The 26,847-nt window shown below is 39.0% G+C and overlaps 1 protein-coding gene across 1 annotated transcript; it reads right to left on the bottom strand.

The window, feature by feature from the left end:
- Positions 1 to 15,736: 15,736 nt before the first annotated feature.
- On the bottom strand, positions 15,737 to 16,681 carry LOC129671706 (olfactory receptor 5AK2-like). Its single transcript, XM_055600819.1, has one exon. It carries the CDS (start codon positions 16,679 to 16,681, stop codon positions 15,737 to 15,739), a length of 945 nt encoding a protein of 314 aa, XP_055456794.1.
- Positions 16,682 to 26,847: the final 10,166 nt, after the last annotated feature.

Here is a 26,847-nt window from a genome sequence, read left to right as displayed (position 1 = left end):
AGGAGACTATTAGCAGAGTGAACAGACAGGAAACGAAAGAAAGTGTTCTTTAGCTGTACCTCAGGCAAGGGTCAATGCGTAGAATATACCCCAAACTTCTAAGCAACAAAAATAACAGTTATTAAAAGAAATACAAGTGGTCAGTAAGTGCTTTAAAAGAATGTTGACTATCCCTAGCTTTCAGGAAAACACAAATTAAAACTACTATGAGATTAGATCTCATTCTAGAAAGAATGGATATCATCGAGAAAAGAGAGGCAGCAAACAATGCTGAGGGATGGGAAAAGAGAAAACTTATTCACTGGTTGTGTGCCTGTAGCCTAGTAAAGACATTTTGGAAATCAGTATGGAGATTTCAGAAAACCACAACCAATTAAGGGACACTTCTACAGAACATTCCTGCACTGAGGAGGCAGAAAGATCCTAAGAGCCCGAAGACCAGGGAGTTTGCTGTGAGATTGTGTCTGCTAGCTCGGCCAGAAGTGACACCCGTATAGTCTTACCATCCTAATTACCAAACACATGAGCTGAACAGGTTGACACCAATGTACATGTCAGTGTGGACGGGGAAAATCCCACCAGGTCTCAACCCTAAGCAAAGAACTATAAGCACCCGAAGGAAGCAGGGAGTGAGACCTGTGATCTTCTTCAGGGGAGAGCAAGCCAGTTAGTCGTCCAGTGCCAAATGGTCAGTCCTGAAAACATACAAGTAAGTAACAAAATATGGACTGCACAGGTTATATTCAGAAATACATCTATACGTGCGTTCAATGACAATTAGTGAAAAAAGAAGTCATGAATTTGAAGCATATAATGGAAGGTCTAGAGTGAGGAAAGTGAAGAAAGAAATGTTGTAATTATGTTGTCTCAAAAATAGAAATGACACAGAACTACAGTACTGTGTATCTACAGTAGTCCTGAACACACAGCTAGAAAACTACCATCACAGTTACACTTACACATCCGTGCTTACTGTCGTCATATCCATAAAAATAAGAAATGGAAACAGCCTAAGCGATCATTAAAAGATAAATGGATTATGAAATTATGGTACATATATTCAATGGATTTTTATTCATCAGTGGAAAAATTTTAGATAAATGGATAAAATTGAAAAAAAAAGATGAAATAGTATAAAAAAACTTACTTCCCAATATATCAGATGACTTTTGAAGATGCATTTGGCAGAATTCGACACCTGGTTATGGCTTCAAAAAGAAGTTCAAACTCCATGAAGAGAAGAAACTTTCTTAGTTTGATGAAGAACGTCTACGAATGTGAATGCTTGCCTTTTATTTATTTGTTTATCCTTAGATTAGTACAACATCATCACGCTACTCCTTATGCCTATGGAAATTCTAGTTAGTAGAATAAAGGCAGAAGAGGAATAAAAATCTCACACGTTAGAGAGGAAGAAATACACTCTTCTGTATTTGTAGGGGACATGAACAATAATACAGAAAATTTCAAGAAATCTGCAGAATACAAGATGACCATAAAGAAATCAACTCCCTGCATATTAACAATGGAAGATAGGAGCTGAAATTAGTCTCACTTACAGTCACTAAAGTGTAATAGTTAAAAAATAAATCTAACCATCTGTGTAGGATTAGGATGATAAAACTTAGAAAACAATGATGAAGTAAACCGAAGATCTTCATAAGTAAACAAACTGTATGTACTGGAAAGCTCAGCATAATGAAATGCTAATCTGTATGAAATTGATAGACAATACACACAATTCCTAATCTACAAGATTTTTTTCATTAGAAAAAGACTAGGCTATTCTATAATATGGAAGGGAAAAGTTGTTATATTATCTAACTATGACTTCCCAAAGAGTGAAGTGTAATCACCCAGTAGTTTTGTTGTCAGGATTTATGCTGACATTGTATGAATAAATGCTGTGTTATTGGTGGATGGGCAGACACCAGAAGAAGGACAGAGGGATCCCAGAAAACCATATACATAGGTCTAGCCTGCTGATTTTTATAAAATGCAAAAGTCATTCAATAGGATTCTGGAATGTTCGGTTATTTCAGGGGGGAAATGAACTCAGTAAAAATTTTACATCTTAAATCAAAATTAACTAACATAGATTGCTAGAGGCCAGCTCCAGTACACAGGGTACACTGAGGCAGGTTGCAGCATAGGGAAGACCAGCTGGTGGCTGGTGTTTCTCTCTCTTAAACTTCCAGGCTGGTAGCTTTGCTATTTGGGGCTCCTGGGTGCTGGTCACGAGAGCCTCTAAAGGAAAAGAGAAGCAGCAGGGAAGAACTGGACCCTGGACTCTCAGATTCAGGGTCAGGAGCCTTATCAACCTTATCAAGCCTATCCAAGTCTCTTGGTTTTCTTATCAAAAAAATGCTAAAACCTTTTATTGTTAGATAGCAGGTCTCCAACAGCTAGGCCAGGTGGTAGGCAATGAAGGGCTGTAAAAGAAAAAAAAAATAACCCCCAATTCCTTTTGACCTAATGGTTTAGCAGTGAAGAGCAGCTTCCTGGAAGCTCGGGACCTAATTAAAAAGGCCGATAAAACACTCTGGACTGCTTATCACTTACTAATCTTACTATACTTAGAATCATGCAAAAACATGCAGGCATGTGGCAGACAAAGCAAGCAGATTTTTATGAACCTCACATACACATGCACACATAAAAACAATAGACAAAACAAGAAAGAGCCCAAAGACACCATCCCTCCACATATATGTAAACATACACATAGCCACATACATACAGACAATATATACAGACAAACATATAAACAGACAGACAAACACATTCTTAAATGAAGCAGATGGCTTCAACAACTGTTTAATTCTGTCTCGGGTTTTTATATGATCTAATACAAAGGTTCTCTACTGATGAGGTATTGAAGCAGAGGCTGAGACTCATAGCCAAATTTTGGGCAGAGTGCAGGGAATCTTATGAAAGAAGGGGAGATAGAAAGACCTGGAGGGGACAGGAGCTCCAAAAAGAGATCAACAGAGCCAAAAAAAAAAAAAAATCCCTGAGCTCTGGGGGCCCTGCAGAGAATGATACCCCAACCAAGGACAATGCATGGAGAGGACCTAAAACCCAGGCTCAGATGTAGTTCATAGATTCAGTATCCAAATGGGGTCCCTAGTAAGGGGAAAAGGGACTGTTTCTGACATGAACTCAGTGGCTAGCTCTTTGATCTCCTCCCTCTGAGAGGGGAGCAGGCTTACCAGGCCACAGAGGAGGACAATGCAGCCAGTCCTGATGAGACCTGATAGGCTAGGGTCAGATGGAAGGGGAGGAGGACCTCCCCTATCAGTGGACTAGGGGAGGGACATAGGGGAAGAAGAGGGAGGGAAGGTGGGATTGGGAGGAGATGAGGGAGGGGGCCACAGCCATGATACATTTGAATAAATTGTAATAAATTATAATAATACTAATACTACTAATAATAAATGGGCATAGTAATAAAAAGTCATGACTTTTTAATAAAACAACGGAAGATAAAATTTTAAAGTTATAGAGGCTAGTGGAGAGCTCTTAGACAATATATACAAAGGTTTCATCGTGTTATCTAAGATGCAGCAATTGACAAAAATTGGGCAATGTAGGCTACTGTACAGAAATAAGTAAACAGAGCCTCATGAAAATCTTTAACTTTTGCTAAAATCCCAGTTAAGGGTCTGAAAAGGCATAGTACAAGGGAGAAAATACGTTCATAGCACATATCTGAAATAGAATCACACGGTACATAAAGAACTCTCAAAAACATTAAAGACATATAATACTGGTTGGTTTGTAAACTGGGCAAGTTTGTTCTAATGTTCATTCATTTAATTTCCAAGACAACCGTTAGATTCCAAGCCCAAAGGGTTTGATTATATCACGAGTGATGGAGACCACCCTCCTGATCCTGGGAGCCATGGGAGCCATGGGAGCCATGCTGGACTCCGCCACTGGTCCTCTGCTTTGCCAGTTCTTTCATATACTGCAGAGATGTGTAACTGGTGGGGAGCAGGGGGTTGCCCTGCGTTACTTACGCCAGAGTGGCTCAGCTTCACTGCCTGCAGCTGGAGCGTGCCCAGTGTCCTCCACATCTCTCTTGAGTACTTTCTCCTCTTTAGGGAGCTTATTAATGGGGCCTAAGGAATCAGCTCTGACTCTGGAGAATCTGAGATTTCAGGGGAGGGGGTAGCTTTGGATAAACAACATTCTCTTGTGAGTTTTGGCTGAATTGAATTTAAACTTTCTAGAGATGATAATAGACTAGATGTTATTTCTAGAAAAGATAATTTTTTCTTGCCATTTGTTCCTTGCTTTTTGAAACAAAGTTGATGTTTATTAAGAATTTTTAAGCACAGATTTAAATATGAGCAGTAAGGGAGAGTAAGAGCAAAAATTGTTAACGTCAACTTTTTCCCCTTATTATGAAGACATTTTGAGCATCTTTTCGTATGTTAAATAACCCATGTTTAGTTGTATATAAAATCCACATCAATATATTGGTAAAATAAAACATAGCCTCCTGTAAAACAGAAAATCTGATTGTATCCTAAATTTAAAGATAAATGATATTTAGCTTGACAGATAATATTACATGAACCAATATTAGTACCACACAGATCATTGTTTATTTAAAAATTTACTCTTGTTTTTTTCTCAAATTAAAAAAACAACCCTTTGCAGAGTCATTTAGTCTACTTAAACTCTATTAAATTAGAGTACTTCATGTAACTTTCTGTGGAATAAGACGGTGAGTTTCATTTACCTTGAAGACAGTTTGCCTCTGAGTTTCTGGCTCTTTGCTTAGTTGGCAGTTACGCAAAGAAGAAAAGGGCACTGAATTGACATTCTGCGTTCTTCACTGATGCCTTCAATCTCAATTAGGAATTCAATTGATGATTAAAAGTGCAAACTTTGGCTTGAATGCAGGGATTTATTTTTCCTTTAAACAAGTATTTGAGAGTCAAGATTAGCACATTTATGATTTCTCTAGTGTTTCTCACAAGCTTGTTGCCTCATGATCCAAAATGTCTCCTGTAGCTCCGGACATCACCTCCCCAACCATAGCCTGAAAATAAACCACAAGGAGGACAGAACGACAGCCACATATTTAACATAGCCTAAGAGACAACATTTTTCCATATGATGCAGAATATTAGTGGCATTGGTTATGCCTGCTTAGTACAGAGCAGCAAAATCTCTGTCCCATCAGCACTTGATTTTAGAACGTTTGTAGTTGACAGTTTTGTCTGTCCTTCGGTGTGTCTGTATTTTGTGGAACTCTCTTCCAGCATTGTGAGTTTCTATATCTTATGCAGAAGAGAATTCATTCTAATAATGATATATGTGTGGAGATTTTAACTTTCACAAATGTCAACCGATTGAGAAGGAGGGTTGATGCACATCTTGTCCAAATGAGGGACAAAGCAACAAATAAAATAATCCAAATAAAAATGGAGTATAGAATTAAATAGAGAATGCTCAATAGAGAAATATCGAATGGCAGAGAAACACTTAAAGAAATGTTCAACGTCCTTAGTCATCTGGGAAATGCAAATCAAAATGACCCTGAGATTTCACCTTATACCCATCAGAATGCCTAAGATTAAAACTTGGGTGGGTTGGTGAGGAGGGGAGTGGGAGAGAAAATTGGACGGATTAGAATAAGAAGATGACTATGGTCAGAAGGCAGGCTATGAAACTGTCAAAGAATTACTGAAATATTTTTAAATCCTTTGTAAGTTAAATAAATTATAAGTAAAAAAAAAACAAAAAACAAAACTCAAGTGACAATACATGCTGGAGAGGATGTGGAGAAAAGGGAACCCTCCTCCACTGCTGGTGGGAATGTAAACATGTACAACCACTTTGGAAATCAATTTGGCACTTTCTCAGACAATTAGGACTAGTGCTTTCTCAGGATCCAGCTATACCACTCCTAGGCATATATCCAAAATATGCCCAAGTATACAATAAGGACATTTGTTCAACCATGTTTTTAGAAGCTTTATTTGTAATAGCCAGAAGCTGGAAACAGCCCAGATGTCCCTTAACTGAAGAATACACACAGAAATTGGGGTACATTTAAACAATGGACTACTACTCAGCAATTAAAAACAAGGAAATCAAGAAATTTACAGGCAAATGGTGGGAGCCATAAAAGATCATCCTGAGTGAGGTATCCCAGAAGCAGAAAGACACATATGATATGTATACTCACTTATGAGTGGATATTAGACATATAATATAGGATAATCATACTAAAATCTGTACAGCTAAAGAAGCTAAGCAAGAAGGAGGACCATCATTCAGAAAGGCAAACAGGATAGACATAGGAAGAGAGAGAAAAAGGGAACAGGACCAGAGCCTACCACAGAGGGCCTCTAAAAGATTCTACCCAGCAGGGTATCAAAGCAGATGCTGAGACTCATAGCCAAACTTTGGGCAGGGTGCAGGGAATCTTATTAAAGAAGGGGGAGATAGAAAGACCTGGAAGAAACAGGAGTTTCACAAGGAGAGCAACAGAACCAAAAAAATCTGGGCCCAGGGGTCTTTTCTGAGGCTGATAATCCAACCAAGAACCATTCATGGAGATAAGCTAGAAGCCCTGCTCAGATGTAGCCCATGGCAACTCAGTGTCCAGGTGGGTTCCTTAGTAATGGGAACAGGACTGTCTCTGACATGAACTCAGCGGCTGGCTCTTTGATCACCTCCCCCTGAGGTGGAGGCAGCCTTACCAGACCACAGAGGAAGACAGTGCAGCCAGTTCTGATGAGACCTAATAGGCTAGGGTCAGATAGAAGGGGAAGAGGACCTCCCCCATCAGTGGACTGGGGGAGGAGCATGGGTGGAGAAGAGGGAGAGTGGGATTGGGAGGGGACAAGGGAGGGGGCAGCAGTTGGGATACAAAGTGAATAAACTGTAATTAATAAAAAATTAAAATTTTAAAAAAGCAAAAAAAAAATTAAAAAAAGAAAAATATAACCATGCACCAATTAAAAATAATTCAAAATCAAATGTAGCACGAATCCAGGATGCCTCTGGTGGTTCTTACCCATGTTTCATTGTGCCATTTCACCTCAGCCTTTGTTATGTAAACATCTGTGTTTTTTGTAACCTGGATGCCTTCATATCATGCAATGCATGTGAAGCTTCAAATAACACATTGGTTCAGATTTGCGTCTACTGTATGCTATGAATTATAGTGTTGGTTTCAAAGACAAGATCATATTCCTTTCATTTAGCAAAGGTTAAAAACAAATGCTTTTAATTGAAAGTTCATTACAATCTAATCAGGATGTTGAGGTTCATAGTATAGGTCACGAGAACCACTTACAACTTTTAAAAATAATTACTGCTAGGATGAGTATATCTATGGAAGCATCAATTTACTTTTTGTTTTATGAATAAATCAAGTTACATTTTTCTTGATCATTAAAATAATGCTGATAGGTAGATAAAGTATTTGTAAGAATTTGCATGTATGTCCTGCAAAAAAAAAAAAGCATAATGTCTGTTCTCAATACCATTTTTTAATAAAAAGATTTTGTCTTAAAAAAGGACACATTCTATATACTGAGTGCAAATTCATTTGGGATGCTCCAAATTCCTCTTGGATATATACCTATATCATGCTGAAACCTGACTTGGAATGCGTCAACATTAGAAAACGGAGATGTTGGCTGTACAAGAGGTCATAAGACCTGGGACCCTAATGAATGAGAACTATGTCCTATGTCTCTATAAACTCCACAAGAAAGGTCTATTTCCCTCTCTTCTCTCTCTTTTCTGGTGAAGTTACCATGTGGAGTTTTCAGTCTGCAACTCAGAAGTGAACCCTTGCCAGAACCTGATTAGGTTGAAGCCCTAATTTCAGGCTTTTACTCTCCAGATCTGTGAGGAACAAACTCCCGTTGCCTAGGAACAACCTAGACTGTAGTAACTTGTTCTGGCAGCCCAGACTCTCTGAGACAGACGTTTTTACACAGAGCGAAGGGCATCTGTTTCAAGTGTTTAAAACAGGAAAGCAGCTTTGGCTGTGGGTAGTGAACAGAGGCTGCTGAAAATAATTCACACTAAGACCGAGAGAGAGAGATACGGAGACATTTTATGTACTCTTGGAGATTAGGAAACCATGCTTAATATATTGGTAGAAATATGATGGCTATGGTGGTCATGAAGAAGTCTTTCAATGTGAGTTTGAGAGGCAGATATCCCCACCCTCAAGTTATTCAGAGGGCAGTTTATGGGGTCAAAGGCAATTATTCCCCGAACTTAGACAATCAGAATTCACCTCTCTGATTCAATATTTTCTGAGGGTCCATTACACATTTCTATTTCCCTTCCTTCTATGCCAGAGTAGGAATTGCAGCTGGAAAGTCTTTTTTTTTTTTACCATTGCATGTATGTGTATGTGTGTGTGTGTGTATAGCACATATATGTGTGTGTGTTTACATTTCTGTTTTTTGTAAACCAATGATTTTATAGTGTTGTTAATAAGAATATGGGGACTCTGAAAGACTCTACCCTGCAGCGTATCAAAGCAGAGGCTGAGACTCATAGCCAAACTTTGGGCAAAGAGCAGGGAATCTTACGAAAGAAGGGAGAGATGGAAAGATCTGAAGGGGACAGGAGCTCCACAAGGAGAGAAAAAAAATCTGGGCACGGGGTCCTTTATGAGACTGATACTCCAACCAAGGATGATTCGTGGATATAACCTAGAACCCCTGCACAGATGTAGCCCATGGTAGCTCAGCCTCCAAGTGGGTTCCCTAGTAAGGGGAACAGGGACTGTCTCTGACATGAACTCAGTGGCTGGCTCCTTGATCATCTCCCCCTGAGGGGGGAGCAGCCTTACCAGGCCACAGAGGAAGACAATGCAGCCAGTCCTGATGAGACCTCATATGTTAGGGTCAGAGGGAAGGGGAGGAGGACCTCCCCTATCAGTGGACTTGGAGAGGGGCATGAGAGGAGATGCAGAAGGGAGGATGGGATTGGGAGGGGACTAGGGAGAGGTCTACAGCTCAGATACAAAGTGAATAAACTGTAATTAATAAAACAATAAATAAATTTAAAAAATAAAAAATTTAAAAAAGAAAATAAAAAGAATATGGGTGAGGGATTACTTACAAAAACAGGGATGGCTCAGAGGCAATAACATCTCCAGAACACCCCAGGTGGCAGCTCAAGAAAGCTGCATCTCTTGAGCTCTCTGGACAGCTTGCATGCTGCTTACTAGATTAAGGAGTCTCTTCTGGGCAGCTTGGCTAGTCCAAGAGCCTCCTCTAGGCAGTTCTGCCTTCTTTCCTTTCTCCAGAAGCTGTTATTTTGAAAGCAGAGACGGACCAGTTTCTCAGATTCACAGTTGAAAAGAATATTTTTAGAATAAATAATTTCATGAAAAACCCTATATTTTATGTAGATGACACTGAGACAAACATTTCAACCTCAGACTTCTGAAATTGATATGTAGAAAACCTTTTGGCATTGCTAAAATGGACAGAAGATATTTTGCATGTAGGGTGGCTATGAATTTCAGGTGGCAAGAGATACACTTCTATGGACTTTTCATTTGTGAGTTAGCAAACTTCATTATTTCACAGTGTGACAAGTTTGGAAAGTAAGTACATAATGAACATGAAGTCCTTCCTTTGGCCAAATGAGGATACAATGAAATGTGAATAACCGTAATCAGGAAGAAAATTTTTACCAGAACTATTTCTGACACCTGGTTTTGAATTCCAGGTTTTGGAACCATGAGAAAGAAATCACTGTTGGTATAGTCCACCCAGTCAATGATACTTCGTTACATATTACAAAGGAAAACAACAGGATATAGTATGTATAAAAGAAAAAATATTATACCAAAAGGCTGAAAGTAAGAACCAGATAAAGGAAGCTATACATGAAACAATGCCCGAGTAACTCCCTTGCAATTCTCTCTGTCTCTCCCTGTATGCACGCATGTGCATTCGAGAGCATGCCAGAGGGCAACCTTAAGCACTGTTCCTTGTTTTTGTGACAGGGTCTCTTGGACTCTACATGGCTAAAGAATTGAGGCTGGCTGGCACAAAGTCCCAGAGATCCACTCTCTTGCCACGCTTAGTGCTGAGATTACAAATGCATTTCACTATGTCCGTACTCCCACCCCCATGTGAGTTCTGGAATTAAAACTGGTTCATTTGCTTACAACACAGCAGTTTAGTGAAAGATCACTCAAGCCCTCCTTTCCAATTCTGAATGAAGACTTGACCATCTATAGTAATACTCAGGAACTGTTGTTTGAACTCATAAATCAGGACCTGCCATCATGAATGGGTTTGTTGTAGATAGGTACATTTGGTAGATTGCTGTAGATGAGGAACAATTGGTACTACATTTTGTATCTCAATGGTCATGGTCAACTCATCTGTGTCATAGTTTGTTTATTCATTAAAAACAGGCTATATAAAAGGAACAAAAAGATGGATCAATGTCTCGTCTAGCAGGAGTTCAACGAGTTCCCAAGGAGGGGCAAAAAGAATGGGGAAGGAACAAGAGACACGAAGAATGAGAGCAAGTCTATAGTCTGATCTCGCTCTCGTTTATTTGAAAATTTTCACACAACTTTATAGGGAGAAGGCAGGAAGGGAAAATGTGTCAGCAAAGTAGTTTACAAAACATAACAGGGTGATTAAGGATGATACAGAACACCGCAAGAATGTTTACTAAAAGAGATACTACAAGAATGTCAGCTAAGATATCTCAAAATGTCTAGCCTGACAAACAGATGTCCCATAAGTTCCAGAAAGTATAAGTTCCGAAATAAGTTTGTAGTTCTCACCTCCGACCTTGTTGCAGCTGTCTGTAACTGTCCACTAGCTGGCCTTGGCTCCTGGCAGATCAACCGTTCGGAGCACTGTCTGCGCTTCCAGAGTGCCTGCATTTGATTTTCAGCACTGACATGACAGTCCACACCACGTACAACTCCAGTTTCAGGAGAACTTATGCTTTCTTTCTGGCCTCTGTGGGCACCAGAGGTGGTGCCTATAGACACACATTCAGGAAAAAATACTCATATACATAAAATTTAAAAAAAGGGAGGCCAAAACACCCAGGAAAACACAGGTAATAAATAACTCCACATCGACAAAACCAAAAGAAGGGAATCACACACACACACACACACACACACACTCTACCACCACCACCATCATAATGACAGGAAGTAACAACAACTGATCATTAATAGCTCTCAGCCTCAATGGCCTCAACTCTCCAATCCAAAGACACAGATTAAGAGAATGGATAAGAAAACAGGACCCATCATTCTGCTGCATACAAGAAACATACTCAGCAATAAAGATAGACATTACCTCAGAGTAAAAGGCTGGAAAAAGGTTTTCCAAGCAAACATACTCAAGAAGCAAGCTGGAGTAATCATTCTACTACCTAAAAAAATAGACTTTCAACCAAAGTTAATTAAAAGAGATGGAGAAGGACACTTCATACTCATAAAAGGACAAATCCAGTAAGATGACATCTCAGTTCTGAAAATCTATGCCCCAATAGCAAGGGAACCCACATTTGTAAAAGAAACATTACTAAAGCTTAAAACACACATATAACCCCAACATTAATAATGGGAGACTTCAACACCCCATTCTCTCCAATGGATGGATCATCAAAACAAACTAAATGGAAAAAATAAAGAAACTAGCAGGCATCATGAATCAAATGGACCTAACAGATATCTACAGAACATTTCACACAAACACAAGAGAATATACCTTTTTCTCAGCACCTCATGGAACCTTCTCCAAAACTGACCATATGCTTGGTCACAAAGCAAGCCTCAACAGATATAAGAAGACTGAAACCACACCTTGTATCTTATCAGACCACTATAGACTAAAGCTGGAATTCAGCAACGACAGAAACAACAGAAATTCTACAAAGTCATGGAAACTGAAAAACTCCCAACTTAATAACCACTGGGTCAGGAAAAAAATTAAGAAAGAAATTAAAGACTTTCTAGTATTCAATGAAAATGAAGTCACAACATACCCAAACTTACGAGACACAATGAAAGCAGTGCTAAGAGGAAAGTTCATAGCACTAAGCACCTTCATAAAGAAATTGGAGAGATCCTGCACTAGTAACTTAGCAGCACACTTGACAGCTCTAGAACAAAAAGAAGCAAACACACTAAAGAGGAGCAGAAGACAGGAAATAATCAAATTAAGGGTGCAAATCAATAAATTGGAAACAAAGAGAATGATACAAAGAATCAATGAAATCAAGAGCTGGTTCTTTGAGAAAATCAATGAGATGGATAAACCCTTAGCCAAAATAACTAAAAGGCAGAGAAGAGTATTCAAATTAACAAAATCAGAAATGAAATGGGGACATAACTGACACAGAGGCAATCCAAAAAAAAAAATCATTAGGTCTTACTTCAAAAGCTTGTATTCCACAAAATTAGAAAATCTAAAGGAAATGGATGATTTTCTTGATAGATTTCACCTACCAAATCTAAATCAAGATCAAGCAAAGAGTTTAAACAGTCCTATTACCCCTAATAGAGGCTGTCATCAAAAGTCTCCAAATTGAAAAAAAAAAAAAGCCAAGAGCCAGATGTTTTAGCACAGAATTCTACCAGACATGCAAAGAAGAGCTAATACCAATACTCCTCACACTACTACTCAAAATAGAAACTGAAGGAACATTGGCAAACTCATTCTATGACACCATGGTCCCCCTGATACCTAATCTACACAAAGACTCAACAAAGAAAGATAACTTAAGACCAAATTCACTCATGAACATCGTTGCAAAAATACTCAATAAAATACAAACCGAATCCAAGAACACATCAAATACATCATCTACCATGATTAAGTAAGGTTCATACCAGGGATGCAGGGATGGTTTAACATACAAAAACCTATCAATGTAATCCGCCATGTAAACAAACTCAAGGAAAAAAATTACATGATAATCTCATGAGATGTAGAAAAAGCCTTGAACAAAATCCAACAACCCTTCATGATGAAACTGTTGGGGTGATCATGAATACAGGGCACATGCCTAACCATAATGAAGGCTACATACAGTAAGCCAATTGCCAACACCAAACAAAATGGAGAAAAACTCAAAGCAATCCCACCAAAATCAGGGACAACAAAAGGCTGCCCACTCTCTCCACACCTCTTCAATATAGTGCTTGAAGTACTAGCTAGAGCAATATTACAAATAAAGGAGATCAAGAGGATACAAATTGGGAAGGAGGAAATCAATATACCTCTATTTGCAGGTGATATGATAGTGTATGTAGGTGATCCCGAAAATTCCACCAGAAAACTCCTATAGCTGATAAATAGCTTTAGCAAAATGGCTGGATACAAGATTAATTAAAAAAAATCAGTAGCCTTCCTGTACAAAAACAAAAATATGTTGAGAAAGAAATTAGGGAAACTATACTCTTCACAATTGCCACAAATAATATAAAGTATCTTGGTGTAACTCTAACCAAGCAGGTGAAAGACCTGTAGGACAAGAACTTCAAGTCTCTGAAGAAAGAAACTGAAGAAGATATCAGAAGAGGGAAAGATATCCCATGCTCATGGATCATTAGGATTAACATAGTGAAAATGGCTATCTTACCAAAAACAATCTATAGATTCAATGCAATCCACATCAAAATACCAAAAAAGTTCTTTACAGAATTTGAGAGAACAATTCTCAACTTCATATAGAAAAACAAACAAACAAACAAACAAACAAAACCCAGAATAGCTAAAACAATCCTATACAAGAAAGAACTTCTGGAGGTTTCTCCGTCCCTGACTTCAAGCTATCCTGCAAAGCAATAGTAATAAAAACTGCATGCCACTGGCATAGAAATAGACTGGTTGATCAAACTGAAGATCCAGAAATAAACCCACATACCTATGAACACTTGATTTTTGACAGAGAAGCCAAAACCATACCATAGAAAAAGGACAGCATCTTTAACAAATGGTGCTGGTCTAATTAAATGTCAGCATGTAGAAAATGCAAAAAGATCCATATTTATCTACCTGCACAAAACTCAAATCTGAGTGGATCAATGGCTTCACCATAATACCAGACTAAATCTATTAGAAGAGAAAGTAGGAAAGAACCTTGAACTTTTTTAGCACAGGAGACAACTTCCTGAACAGAACACCAACAGTTCAGGCTCTCAGATCAACAATTAATAAATGGGGCCTCTTTCAGGGAAAGGACTGTCAACAGAACAGTAAGACAGTCTATGGATTTGGAAAACATCACCAATCCTACATCAGACAAAGGGCTAATATCCAAAATGCACAATGAGCTAAAAAAATCAAACACCAATAAACAAGATAACCCAATTAAAAAATGGGGCACAGAACTAAATAGAGAATTCTCAACTAAGAAATCTTGAATGGCTGAGAAGAAGAACTTAAAGAAATGCTTAACACCTTTAGTCATCAGGGAATGCAAATTAAAACAACCCTGTGATTCCATTTCACACCGGTCAGAATGGCAAAGTTCAAAATCTCAAGTGAGAGCACATGCTGGAGAGGGTGCGGAAAAGGGGAACACTCCTCCATTTCCTGTGGGAGTGCAAACTTGTACGACCACTTTGGAAATCTATCTGGCACTGTCTGAGAAAATTGGGAATAGCTGTACCTTATGACCCAGCTATACCACTCCTGGAAAGGGGTAGAGGGAGGGAAAAGGGGTGGGACTTGGAAAGGAGGTGGGATGTGGCTACAACAAGGATGTAAAGTGAATAATAAAATAATACGTATATCAATGAATAACTAGGAAGTTTCTAAAAATTAATAAACCTAGAGGGTATGGGTATTTTGTCTTAACAGAGATTAAATGGAGACAATCCGCTGTTCTGCAGTGGGTCTTTCCTACATTCCTTAAGAGCATTGAGATGACCTTGTGTAATATGGTATCATAGCTTTCCTTTTTGACTCAGAGGGGCCATTGGCTCTACTGGAATCCGCATCGAGATTTGTAGTTTATAGCTTTTTGTCTAAACAAAATAGATTTTATCTGCCTTTTAAAATGGATATTTACCAGTAGGTTCTTAGATTAATTAATTTAAAAATTAGGGGCTACAATTGGGATATAAATTGTAAAGAAATAAATAAAAAATTCTCTGTTGGAGACAGAAATAGGGTATCTCCCTGTAGTTTCCTTTCCCAGACATATAGATAATTAAATTAAGAGGATGATCAATGGCATAAGTAAGTACTTTCAAGTATCAGGAAAAGTAAAAAATGTACAAATATTGAGTATAGATGATAGGGTGGGTAAAAACATACTTTGCAATCAGGAAAGTTTATTTAACATCGAGATTATTTGCAAAAATTTGAACAAAATTGGCCATGGACCTCATTGTCGAGAACTGCTTAAATAATGGGACTATAATGAGCGCTAATTTTGATAATGGCAGTGTACAAGTAAGGATTTTCCATGTATTTAAAATACATTTGAAATGAGACTTTTCACACACACATTTACTTCTTGGTATTTGAATTATCTCCATGAGTACTTCACACTTCACTCATCAGAAGTGTGAGCTGTTTTCAAATGTTCTATGGATGAAAGAGTCTCTGGATGTGATTTCAGAGATCAGTGTTTTTAGTTTCAGAATTACTCAGTGAGCTACAATAAAGGTCCATGAGCATTCTAGATGACTTGCAATTGCAGTAACATACTTTTACTGGGTATTATGATGTACTGAATTTTAATAATTTAAATCCAATTTAAAGAACTTTTTCCCTGTGGCTTTTATAGCATCTTTTACTTCCTTGTTCCTCAAGCTGTAGATCAGAGGGTTCAACATGGGAATCACAATGCCATAAAACACAGAGGCCACTTTCATGTTCTCCTCAGAACGGTCAGAATCAGGCTGTAAGTACATGTAAGCCAGGGTTCCGTAGAAAATGGAGACTGCTGTCAGGTGGGAGGCACATGTGGAGAAGGTTTTCTTCCTCCCTGCAGCAGAGGACATCTTTAGGATGGCGGCCATGATGTACATGTAGGAGAAGATGACGACCAACACAGTGAATGTCAGGTTGAATCCGACAAAAACCAAAATTAGCATAAAGTTAGTGTCATTGTTGTAGCATGAAAGAGTGACAATCGGAGGAATGTCACAGAAGAAGTGATTGATTTTTGTCTTGCAGAAGGACAGTGAAAATGTAAACCCTGTGTGCACTGAGGAATTTATTGAGCCCATGAGATAAGAAAGAGCTACCAACTGAATACAGACTTGTCGAGACATGATTATGCGGTAGCGAAGGGGCTTACAGATAGCCACGTAACGGTCCACTGCCATAACAGCGAGGAGGTAACAGTCACTGGTTGCAAATATTGCATAAATGAATAACTGTATTACACATCCCTGAAAAGTGATTGATTTATCTTCTACTGTGAAGTTCTGCAGCATCTTGGGGGTGATGGCAGATGTGTAACAGATGTCAACGAAAGCCAGATGTTGCAGGAAGAAGTACATGGGAGTCTGAAGTCTGGAGTCTGTGTTGATGAGGAGGATCATCCCAGAGTTACCCACCATGGATGTCACGTAGATGACAAGAAACACAATGAAGAGGACACACTGAATATCTCTCTGGACTCCAAATCCCAGAAGATAGAAGTCAGTGACTTCAGTGCCATTTTTTTGTGTCATAGCTACCAAGGGTCTATAGGTAGAAAATATAAGAAAAGAGCAAAATAAGAAAGAAAATCTTTCATTATATTTAAGAAAAATTCTTATTTTTCACCCCGTCCTTTATTTTGATGCCCACAACACTCATGAATGGATTTACTGATCTTCACATGCATTTTAGCAGTAGATTCATTTAAAGTAAAGACTAGTTCATGGAAAACATTGACTTTGATCATGCAACTATAAGAAATACAAATCTCATACTTTCTACTCTGTTATACAGGCATCTGTATTTTTGTATGACAGCATATAAACATAATTTTGATCTTCTCAAAAGCCTATATAATTCTTACACATTTATCTTTTTTTTTTTTTTTGTCTTTCAATTGTTCTTCAAACTCTTGAAATTAGTAGAGTGTGAAAACTTTTACCTGAGACACTTATAAGTTCTACACGACTTTGGAGGCATCATGATGTTTTTTTTTTTACAACTTAGGTGTTGATTCAATGGTGTTGCCTCGTGTAATGTTTTCAGAGTTGAATTCTAGGGAGCATGTTGAGTTTAAAGTAGTTCTCCTTCCTACAATGAAGGTCTTCCATAGCACTTGAGGCGACTGAGAATTCTGTTGTTTTATGCCACTGAATCTTAGGGATTTTCCTTTTAATAGCTATTTATTTCTTAATAATTTTTTTTATTATTTTTAGTGTGTGTGTGTGTGTGTGTCTGTGGTGTGCCCATAGAAGCCAGAAAAAAAAAGTGTCAGATCCCCTGGAGTTTGAGTTATATGCACTTGTGAGTTTCACAGTATGGAAACCATACTTGGGACCTCTGGAAGAGAAGCAAGTGCTTTAAAACCATGGAGACCTCTCTCTAATCCTTGTTTGCCTTAAAGGGATTTTATTTCAATAAAATGCACAACAAAGGTTTTTGAAGTAAAAGTCATAAATGTACAAATTTGTAACAACAGTACACATTTGTTCCTCAGAAGGTGGATTCCTGGTTGTTGATTACAGATTTATTGGAGCCAAGAAGGTCCAGTGTTAGGCCAGCAACAGGGAAAGCTTATGATTGACTATGTTACCTTGTAGAACTCCTAAAAAGTTCAGGGATTGCTATTGATAGGTCTCCTGGGAGAGGACACTAGGGATTATTAAAACAGTGAGCATTGGTTCTGAGCCTCCTGAAGAGCAGATCACCAGCTACACATTTGGTTGAAACTTACAGGCCATTGGTTCACCACAGACAACAGAGATTCTGTTGCACAGTGAGTTCACAGAACAGGTCATCAGGTACCCAAAGCCTGACGACAGAAACAAACACTGTCAGAGAAAGCAGAAACTACAGGAAAAACGTATTATCTTGGGGACTCAGAGAACTCAGATAACTGACACACACCTTCTTCAGAAAATAATGGAACATAATCGCTGAGGGATATATGCTGGTGTTGGACACCAGGTATTGCTTTCATTCTGTAGCATACTCTACAGAGTCGAATTATTGTTTGTATAATACAATTATTATTTGTATAAACAGACCTTTAGACCTGTAAAATATATAGTTAAAGAAAGTACTTATGCAGGAACAAATCACACACTAAGTGTACACATACACACAGAGGCACACAAAATAAGTGTAATTGAAAAATGTTCCTGGAGAATTTACCATAATTAAAGGGGGAATTAAACACTATGTTGAAGATGATTTGTGACTTACCGTAACGTAACTGAATTATCCCTTAATACTCACAATGCCAAATACAGATAGTGTGAAAAAAATACTCCACAGGATCTCACATTAGTACAGAAGCAAGATTTTTAATCCTACATCTTATGTATTTTTAATTAATTGTTTTTATTAATTACTATTTATTCACCTTGTATCCTGGCTGTAGCCCCCTCCCTCATCACCTCCTAATCCCTCTCTCCCTCCCTCTTCTCCCATTCTCCTCCCCCAGTCCATTGATGGGGGAGGTCCTCCTCCCCTTCCATCTGACCCTAGACAATCAGGTCTCATCAGGACTGGCTGCATTGTAGAAGCAAGATTAAAAAATATATCAGAAGTTTGGACGCATATGCAGAATTGCATACATGATCAAATGGAATTCAGCCCACGGTTATGCTGATTTCAGATATGGAAAAGAAACAGCATAATCAAATATATTCACAACAGATAGAAGAAAAATAATCAAATAAATTGATGGATAAAGGCATTTGTAAAAATTCAACGCTTCTTCATTATTGTAAGAAAAACTAATATTGGTTCTTAACTTGATGGAAAAAAATCTACAGGTAGCATTACTGATGATTAGGAACTAATTGTTTGCCTCCTAAGATTAAGCACAAGGTGAATATATCCTCACCTGTGTTACGATATTCGTAATTCTTCTGAATATTCTCCCAGTTCCTGGGTGTATAAAATTAACACATTTCAACAGCTGTAAAATGACACTGTCCTACTTTCAAAAGACACAATAATCTACTGAAGGAGCTGAAGACATTCAGAATAAAAAATGATCATATGAACATCAATAGCATTTCTATACTAGCTATAGACTGGTGAGAATTGAGACTTAAAATATATCTTTACTGGTGGCTGAAAAATAAAATGTTTAAGTATAAACATGATCAAATATACATAAGATTATTATACAGAAAATTTGAAAATATTGATGAGAAATAAAAAATATTGAAAAATTAGCACTGTTTGTGGGTTGTAGCACTCAACACAATGAATTATGAGTGTTCTCAAGCTGATAAACAGGTGTGACAATTCCTATTAATTTTCAAACATTATTCAAAAATTGATGCTGAAAAAAAAGTTAGAACATTTAAACCAGTTAATAAAAACTAATTAAGTGCCTGAATCAGGGTCCTCCCTATGCCCCAGCCTACCATTTGGGTTATCAAATCCCAGTGGCTGTTTGTCATGGACTGCCAGTTTGTGGCAATGTGGGTTAGAGACCTTAATACAGAACCTGCTACAATTATTTTGCAGAATTGAAATAGTATTAAATTTTTTTTCCATTAAATTCCATTATACACTTAGACTAATGCGTCTCTCAACTCTTAACTGAGCAACTTTTTGAGTGCAGCAGATGGCCATTAACAGAGACCCACAGCTTATCAAGGTGCAGAGAACGAAAGACTGCAGAATTCTCAACCCTAACAAGTACACCTGAACCACACCTCTCCTCCCATGGCTCAGGGATTATCAGGGAAAACAGTGCAGAAAGCGTGTCAGAGCCAGAGGCCCTGGATGGCAATAACGAAACTCCTCGGGGCACAACAGGGCACTCAGTGGTGACAACATGCACAGGACCTGAGCTAGATCAAGCCAGGGAGAATTCAATCGTGAAGAGAGGAGGAGGATAGCTGCTGAGGGAGGGGCAGTCAGTTTTCCTTCTGGGTGTGGCCCCTGGTAGGTTGGCTATGCTCTAGTGAGCACACATACAGAAGTATTTGGGTAGCACAAATTAGAGTTTAATAGGTTCAAGAAGGTGTGTGTGTTGCGGGCAAGGTTAGGTTAGTAAGACAGGGGGCTGTGGGTTTTGGAGGCGTTTTGGGAACGGGTAAAAATGTTAAAAATACACTCTATGGATTTCTCAAAGAATGAATACAAATGAAGAAAGAATTGCATGTGACACTCTACTTGCTTCAGCACTTTGAATGCTGTTTTGCTAATGGACAGCCTAAGGCTGGAGGACAAGCTCACAACAGAAGCACAGTAGCGTGCTCAAGAGTGAACTGCACACAGGTGCATCACTAGCTTTTGATAAAGACACGAAACTATTGAAAAATTATTAGATTATTTGACTATCATTAGGAGGATGATATGTGCTTGGTTCAAACCACATAGTATATAAAAATAACTCAGAATACATAAAGTGTTTAAATACAGAACTACAGTCATGAAACAGTATAAAAATAGGGAAAGTTTTGTGTCCTGTGTCCAGTGAAGAATTCTTATCCATGATTTGCAAAGTAAAACAGATAAATGAAAATAAACAAATAATTAAATTCTGAAAATTAAACGTTTTGCTTTATTAAAAACCTGGTTGAGAAAGTGAAAGACCTTGCTGTAAATTTGATGAAAAAGATTTTATAGCTAAACTGAAAAACAAAAACAAAAAACAAACAAACAAAAAAATCAACCATCATTCACAGAAGAAAAGAAAAACCAAATTAGAAAACTGCTAAAATATATGAAAAGACTACCAGAGGAATACATGTATGAATACATGAAAACTCCTCAGGCGTATTAGCCATTAAGAAGATAGGTAATTTTCAACATGTTGGAATATAATCACATCAAGCATGATGAGCTATTGCTGCATAGCCATCATCGTTGCTAACATACAAACAGTGACAAATCTAAAGCTGGCAAAGACTCAGAGCTACGGGTCTTTTACAGATTGTTGTGGGAATGTAAAATGTCATAACTATGCCACAAAAATAATTTGGTAGTATTTAAGGAATCCAAACATACAGTCCAGTTCCAAAATTGTACTCCTAGCCAATTTTGCTTCCCTGGAACTTATGCTTATGTCAAAATGTGCAAAAAATTTCAAAAAAGCTTCATTGACAATAATTTAAAAGTGTCAACAGCTAAAATGTTCTTTAGCAAACTGTTGGTTAAACAAATCACATTGCACTGTGCTGTGAAATAGCACATAGACTCAGAGAGAAAGAGGTGGACAAATGGTGGCTCTCCATGGCAACATCTAGTTTGCAAAGGTCATAGAGTGTATAATTTTACTTAAAACTCACCAGGATAGAAAGATTTTAAGGTGAAGAAGGGACCAGTGAGTGACTTGAGTTGTAACTAGTAGGTGGTTGGGGCGGTGTGTTTATAAGGGGCAAATGTGAGAGAATCAGATCTTCGATGGATATTTGATATGTTGCTAACATGCTGGTTATTGCAATAGACCTAAAGATCGGAGAAAATGCCGCATAGCCCTACAGACACTGTACCAATATCAAAGCTCTAGTTTGGATGCGTGTGCTTATTATACAGTATAAAACCATTGACAGCAAATCAGCCAAAGGTGTGGGTTTAATATTAGGCATTATCTCTAAAAGCTCCTCTGAATCCATGAGTATTTAAAGCCTGAAAACAGAGTTAGAAAAGCATAGAGCCAGCTGTGTAGTATTGCAAGCATCAAACAAGCAAATTCATGCAGGAAGGGCCCTGGGTGACGTCAACCAAATGGCTGTATAACACATGCAGTGATTAGTTGGTTCAATTACTTACTCTTTACCTTCTTTCCCAGGAAGCACTCCCTCAGATGAAAAGAAGCCCCTCACCCATGATGAAGTACATCCTCTGAGCTTTGGGGAAGCATGCTGGGACTCTGCCTCTGACCCTTTTCTTCTGCTGCTTCCTGTTCACACTGCAGGGATCACAGCTGATGCTGAAAAATGATATTTGCTTTCTTTTACCTACACTGGCATTGCTGCCAGATTTTCTCTCTGCAGTTGGTCAAGGTGGTTCTCAACTAAAGCCTCTGTTTCTTCCTCACCAGGGAGCTTATACCTGCGGCCTAAGGGAGCTATACTCTCTTGACAATCTGAGGTCTCCAGGGCTGACTTGGAATTGGATAAACAATTCATTAGTGATTATAAAAAAAACAGCTCATGTTAATCATAATAAAGGGTTTCATTATAATAATTTTATATAAACATATATTTTGATTATGTTTGTTCACTATTAACCTCTCTTGTCCCCTTCCACTCCTTCTGTTCCCTTTTATTTTTAAATAGTCATTTTAAAAGTATTTATTCATGTGTTTGTGTGAGTACACGCACACTGTGTATGAAGATGCCCGCGTCTGTGAGTGAACAGAGGATAAAATGGGGCATTGAACCCTTGCCCCTGGAGTGACAAATGATGTTGGACCCCCAGCTTGTTACGACAGTGCTAGGGTCTGAACTTTGGTTTTTATGACCAAGCACATTTAACTGCTGAACCACCCTTCCAGCTTTCTCCTTCCCTTAGCTAGTCATTTTTGACCAGTGAATTTAAATTTTCTGTATAAGGCCTTTATTTAATGATATTTTGTTTCTAGAGAGGGTAATTCTTCCTCATTCTATTTGGTCTTTAACAATAGCTTATTATCTATTGTTATGAATCATGTTCAGCATCTTTTCATATTGTTCAAGGACCGATATTTACAAAGTATCAGTACAGAAAAAAATAACTGTCAATGTAATCAGTGAAAATAAAACAGTATCTAACCTAACTATTAGATATAAAGAGCATTTGGTCCCTGGTGTGACAAAGAGGGAAAGTGCTTTGTAATATCACATTGACTATTGCTATTTATTAAAAACAAACAAACAAATTTGTTTCTTCTCTCATTTCACCCTTAAAAATTCTGTTTTTTCACTTTTTAAAAATTTATTTATATATTTAAAAATTACAGTTTATTCAGTTGGTATCCCAGCTGTAGCCCCCTTCTTCTTCCCCTCCCAATCTCACCCCCTCTCCCTCATCTCTTCCCATGTCCTTCTCCAAGTCCACTGATAGGGGAGGTCCTCCTCCCCTTCCATCTGACCCTAGCCTATCAGGTCTCATCAGGATTGGCTGCATTGTCTTCCTCTGTGGCCTGGTAAGGCTGCTCCCTCCTCAGGCAGAGGTGATCAAAAAGCCAGCCACTGAATTCATGTCAGAGATGGTTCCTGTTCCCATTGCAAGGGAACCCACTCAGAGACTGAGCTGCCATGGGCTACATCTGTGCAGGGTTTCTAAAGGTTCTAGGGGTTCTAGGTTATCTCCATGCATAGTTGGATATCAGCCTCTGAAAAGAACCCTGGGCCCAGAAGTTTTTAATCTGTTGCTCTCCTTGTAGAGCGCCTGTCCCCTCCAGGTCTTCCTATCTCCCCTTCTTTCATAAGATTCCCTGCACTCTGCCCAAAGTCTGGCAATGAGTCTCAGGATCTCCTTCGATACCTTGCTGGGTAAAGTCTTTCCTTTTTTTTTTAAATTAAATTTTTAGTTTTTTATATTAGTTACAGTTTATTTACTTTGTATCCCAGCTGTAGTCCCCTCCTCATCCCCTCCCAATCCTACCCTTCCTCCTTCATCTCCTCCCTGTCCCTCTCTAAGTCCACTGAGAGAGGAGGTCCTCCTCCCCTTCCATCTGACCCTAGCTTATCAGGTATCTTTAGGACAGCCTGCAATGTCCTCCTCTGTGGCATAGCAAGGCTGCTCCTCCCTCGGGGGGTGGGTGGAGGGAGTCAGCCATTGAGTTCATATCAGAAACAGTCCCTGTTCCCCTTACTAGGGTACCCACTTGGATACCGAGATGTCATGGGCTACATCTGAGCAAGGGTTCTAGGTTATCTCCATGCATGGTCCTTGGTTGGAGAAACAGTCTCATAAAAGACCCCTGTGCCCAGATATATTTGGTCCATGTGGAGCTCCTGTCCTCTTCAGGTCATACTAACTCCCCTTCTTTCATATGATTCCCTGTACTCTGCCCAAGGTTTGGTTATGAGTCTCAGCATCTGCTTTAGTACACTGCTAGGTAGAGTCTTTCAGAGGCTCTCTGTGGTAGGCTCCTGTCCTGTTACTTGTTTTTTCCTACTTCCAATGTCCATCCCATTTGTCTTTCTAAGTGAGGATTGATCATCTTACCCAGGGTCCTCTTTCTTTTTTATCTTCTTTAGGTGTACAGATTTTAGTATGTTTATCCTATCTTATAGGTCTAGTATCCACTTATAAGTGAGTATATACCATGTGTGTCTTTCTGCTTCTGGGATACCTCACTCAGGGTTTGCCTGCAAATTTCATGATTTCCTTGTTTTTAATTGCTGAGTAGTATTCCATTGTGTAAATGTACCAGAATTTCTGAAGATGGTGGCGACCAGTGTGTACCATATCTGAGGGGCAAAGGATCTGAAACTTTGAAATTGGTGATTGAAGGGGCTGCTGAACGCAGAACAACGATATCGATTCTTCCAGGGAGAAAGGGGACTAACCGTGAACTGAATCCGTTTAGATTCGGGTCCCCCGCGGGCCCCTCTGTGGACTTTCCCTGTATCCACCTCCCTGCTCCCTCTCTGGTGTAGGCAGCAGTGGCCTGCAGATTCCACCCCATACCACAGTGCCCAGGTCCCAGCTGGAGGCTCCTAGCAAAAAGCCCTGGCTCAGGATCTGGGACAGAGAACACTCAATCCTTCCTGGCACTCCCCCAGGACCAGGCACCATAATCTCTCCCTGGCGGAGTGGAAGGATACAGAGGCGACCTACAGACCCTCTGTGGTAGGCTCCTGTCTTGTTCCCTGTTTTCTACCTCTTCCAATGTCCATGTTCTCTTAATTTAGCCCTTGGTAAAGATATTTTTTCCACTTGCATATTGTGATTATAATAATTTTCCTCTTCCTTTTCCTTCTTCAAAATCCTCAAATGTATCCTTTAGCAAGTTTCTGTAGATCTTAGTAGTGCAAGCAAGCATTATTTATATGTCTTTTATAAATGCATGGTAGTTTCTAGACATCTATTTCTATACATATTTTATAGAGAGAGTAGAAAATACTTCTAGGAATTCTTCCTTGGCAAGAAAGAGATGGAGGAAGAATAATGAGGGTAATTATTGATATAAATAATTGCTCTAAAGCATTAAGAATATAAGACATGTGTGGTGTACTTACTGAGTAGAAAACATTACCTGAACCATAACATAATATTAAAATAACACACACAGTTATGGGCAGATTTGTGTGGCACCTAGAACCACATTAATAACAGACTCCATTACAGATGATTTAAGAAAATTTTAATATTGACATTTTTTATATAGAATCAGATTATTTTCTGTCCATTAAAATATTGTTTGACAATGTTCATTCCCTATCCAGAAAGGCAAAGAGGATGGACATCAGAAGAAGGAGAAAAGAGGGAACAAGTCAGGAGCCTGACACAGAGGACCTCTGCAAGGCTCTGCCCTGCAGACTATCAATGCAGATGCTGAGACTTATGGGCAACCTTTGGGCAGAGTGCAGGAAATCTAATGAAAGAAGTGGGAAACAGTAAGATCTGGAGAGGACAGGAACGCCACAAGAGAGTAACAGAACCAAAAATTCTGAGCACAGGGGTCTCTCCTGAGACTGATACTCCAACCAAGGACTATGCATGGAAATAACCTAAGACCCCTGCAGAGATGTAGCTCATGGCAGTTCAGTGTCCAAGTGGATTCCATTGTAATAGGAACAAGGACTGTCTCTGACATGAACTGATTGGCCTGCTCTTTAATTACCTCCCCCTGAGGGGGAAGCAGCATTACCAGGCCACAGAAGAAGACAATGCAGCCACTCCTGATGAGACCTAATAGACTAGGATCAGAAGGAAGGAAAAGCAGTCCTCCCCTATCAGTGGACTTGGGGAGGGGCATGCATGCAGAGGGTGGAGGAAGGGAGGGATTGAGATGGGAGGCGGGAAGGAACCAAAGGGGGGATACAAAGTGAATAAAGTGTATCCCCCCTTGTGGTTCCCTACTTTGATATTGGTATGAAAATCAATAAAATGGAAATATATAGAAAAATTATGAAGTTAAGCAAAAAAATTGAAAGGACTATTATTTTTTTATTTTATTTTATTTATTTATTTTTAATTTTATTATTAATTACATTTTATTAACTCTGTATCCCAGCTGTATCCCGCTCCCTCATTCCCTCCCAACCCCACCCTCCCTCTCTCATCTCCTCCCTGCCCCTTTCCAAATCCACTGATTGGGGAGGACCTCCTCCCCTTTCATCTGACCCTGTTTTATCAGGTATCTTCAGGACTATTATTTTACAAATGATAGGTCTCAGTTTTGCTGGCATAACATTTGGGGGAGCTGGGTTGGTATCCCCATTTCTCCATCAGAAAACTTGCTTGGTTACAGGAGGTGACCAGCTCATGTTTCATGTGCCCTATTGCTAGAAGTCTTAGCTAGTGTCACCCTCATAGATTTCTGGGAGTTTCCATTGTCCTAGGTTTCTAGCTTGCCACAAAACCTCTGACCCACATTTTTCCCCCCTGCCTCTAAGCTGTGCAGGGATAAAGAGGGAGCAGAAAGTGAGGGAATGGTAACCAGCGACTGGCCCAACTTGAGTCCCATGGCATGAAAGAGAGTCCACCTCGACACCGTTAATATTCTCCTATACTTGCAGACAGAAGGCTAGAATAACCATCATCTGAGTGG

The sequence above is a fragment of the Psammomys obesus genome, unplaced genomic scaffold, assembly GCF_907164565.1.
Source record: "Psammomys obesus unplaced genomic scaffold, mPsaObe1.curated_primary_1811, whole genome shotgun sequence".
NCBI classification, from domain to species: Eukaryota; Metazoa; Chordata; class Mammalia; order Rodentia; family Muridae; genus Psammomys; species Psammomys obesus.
Note: the sequence above shows the minus strand (reverse complement) of the source record. Positions and strands in the feature narration are given on the sequence as shown.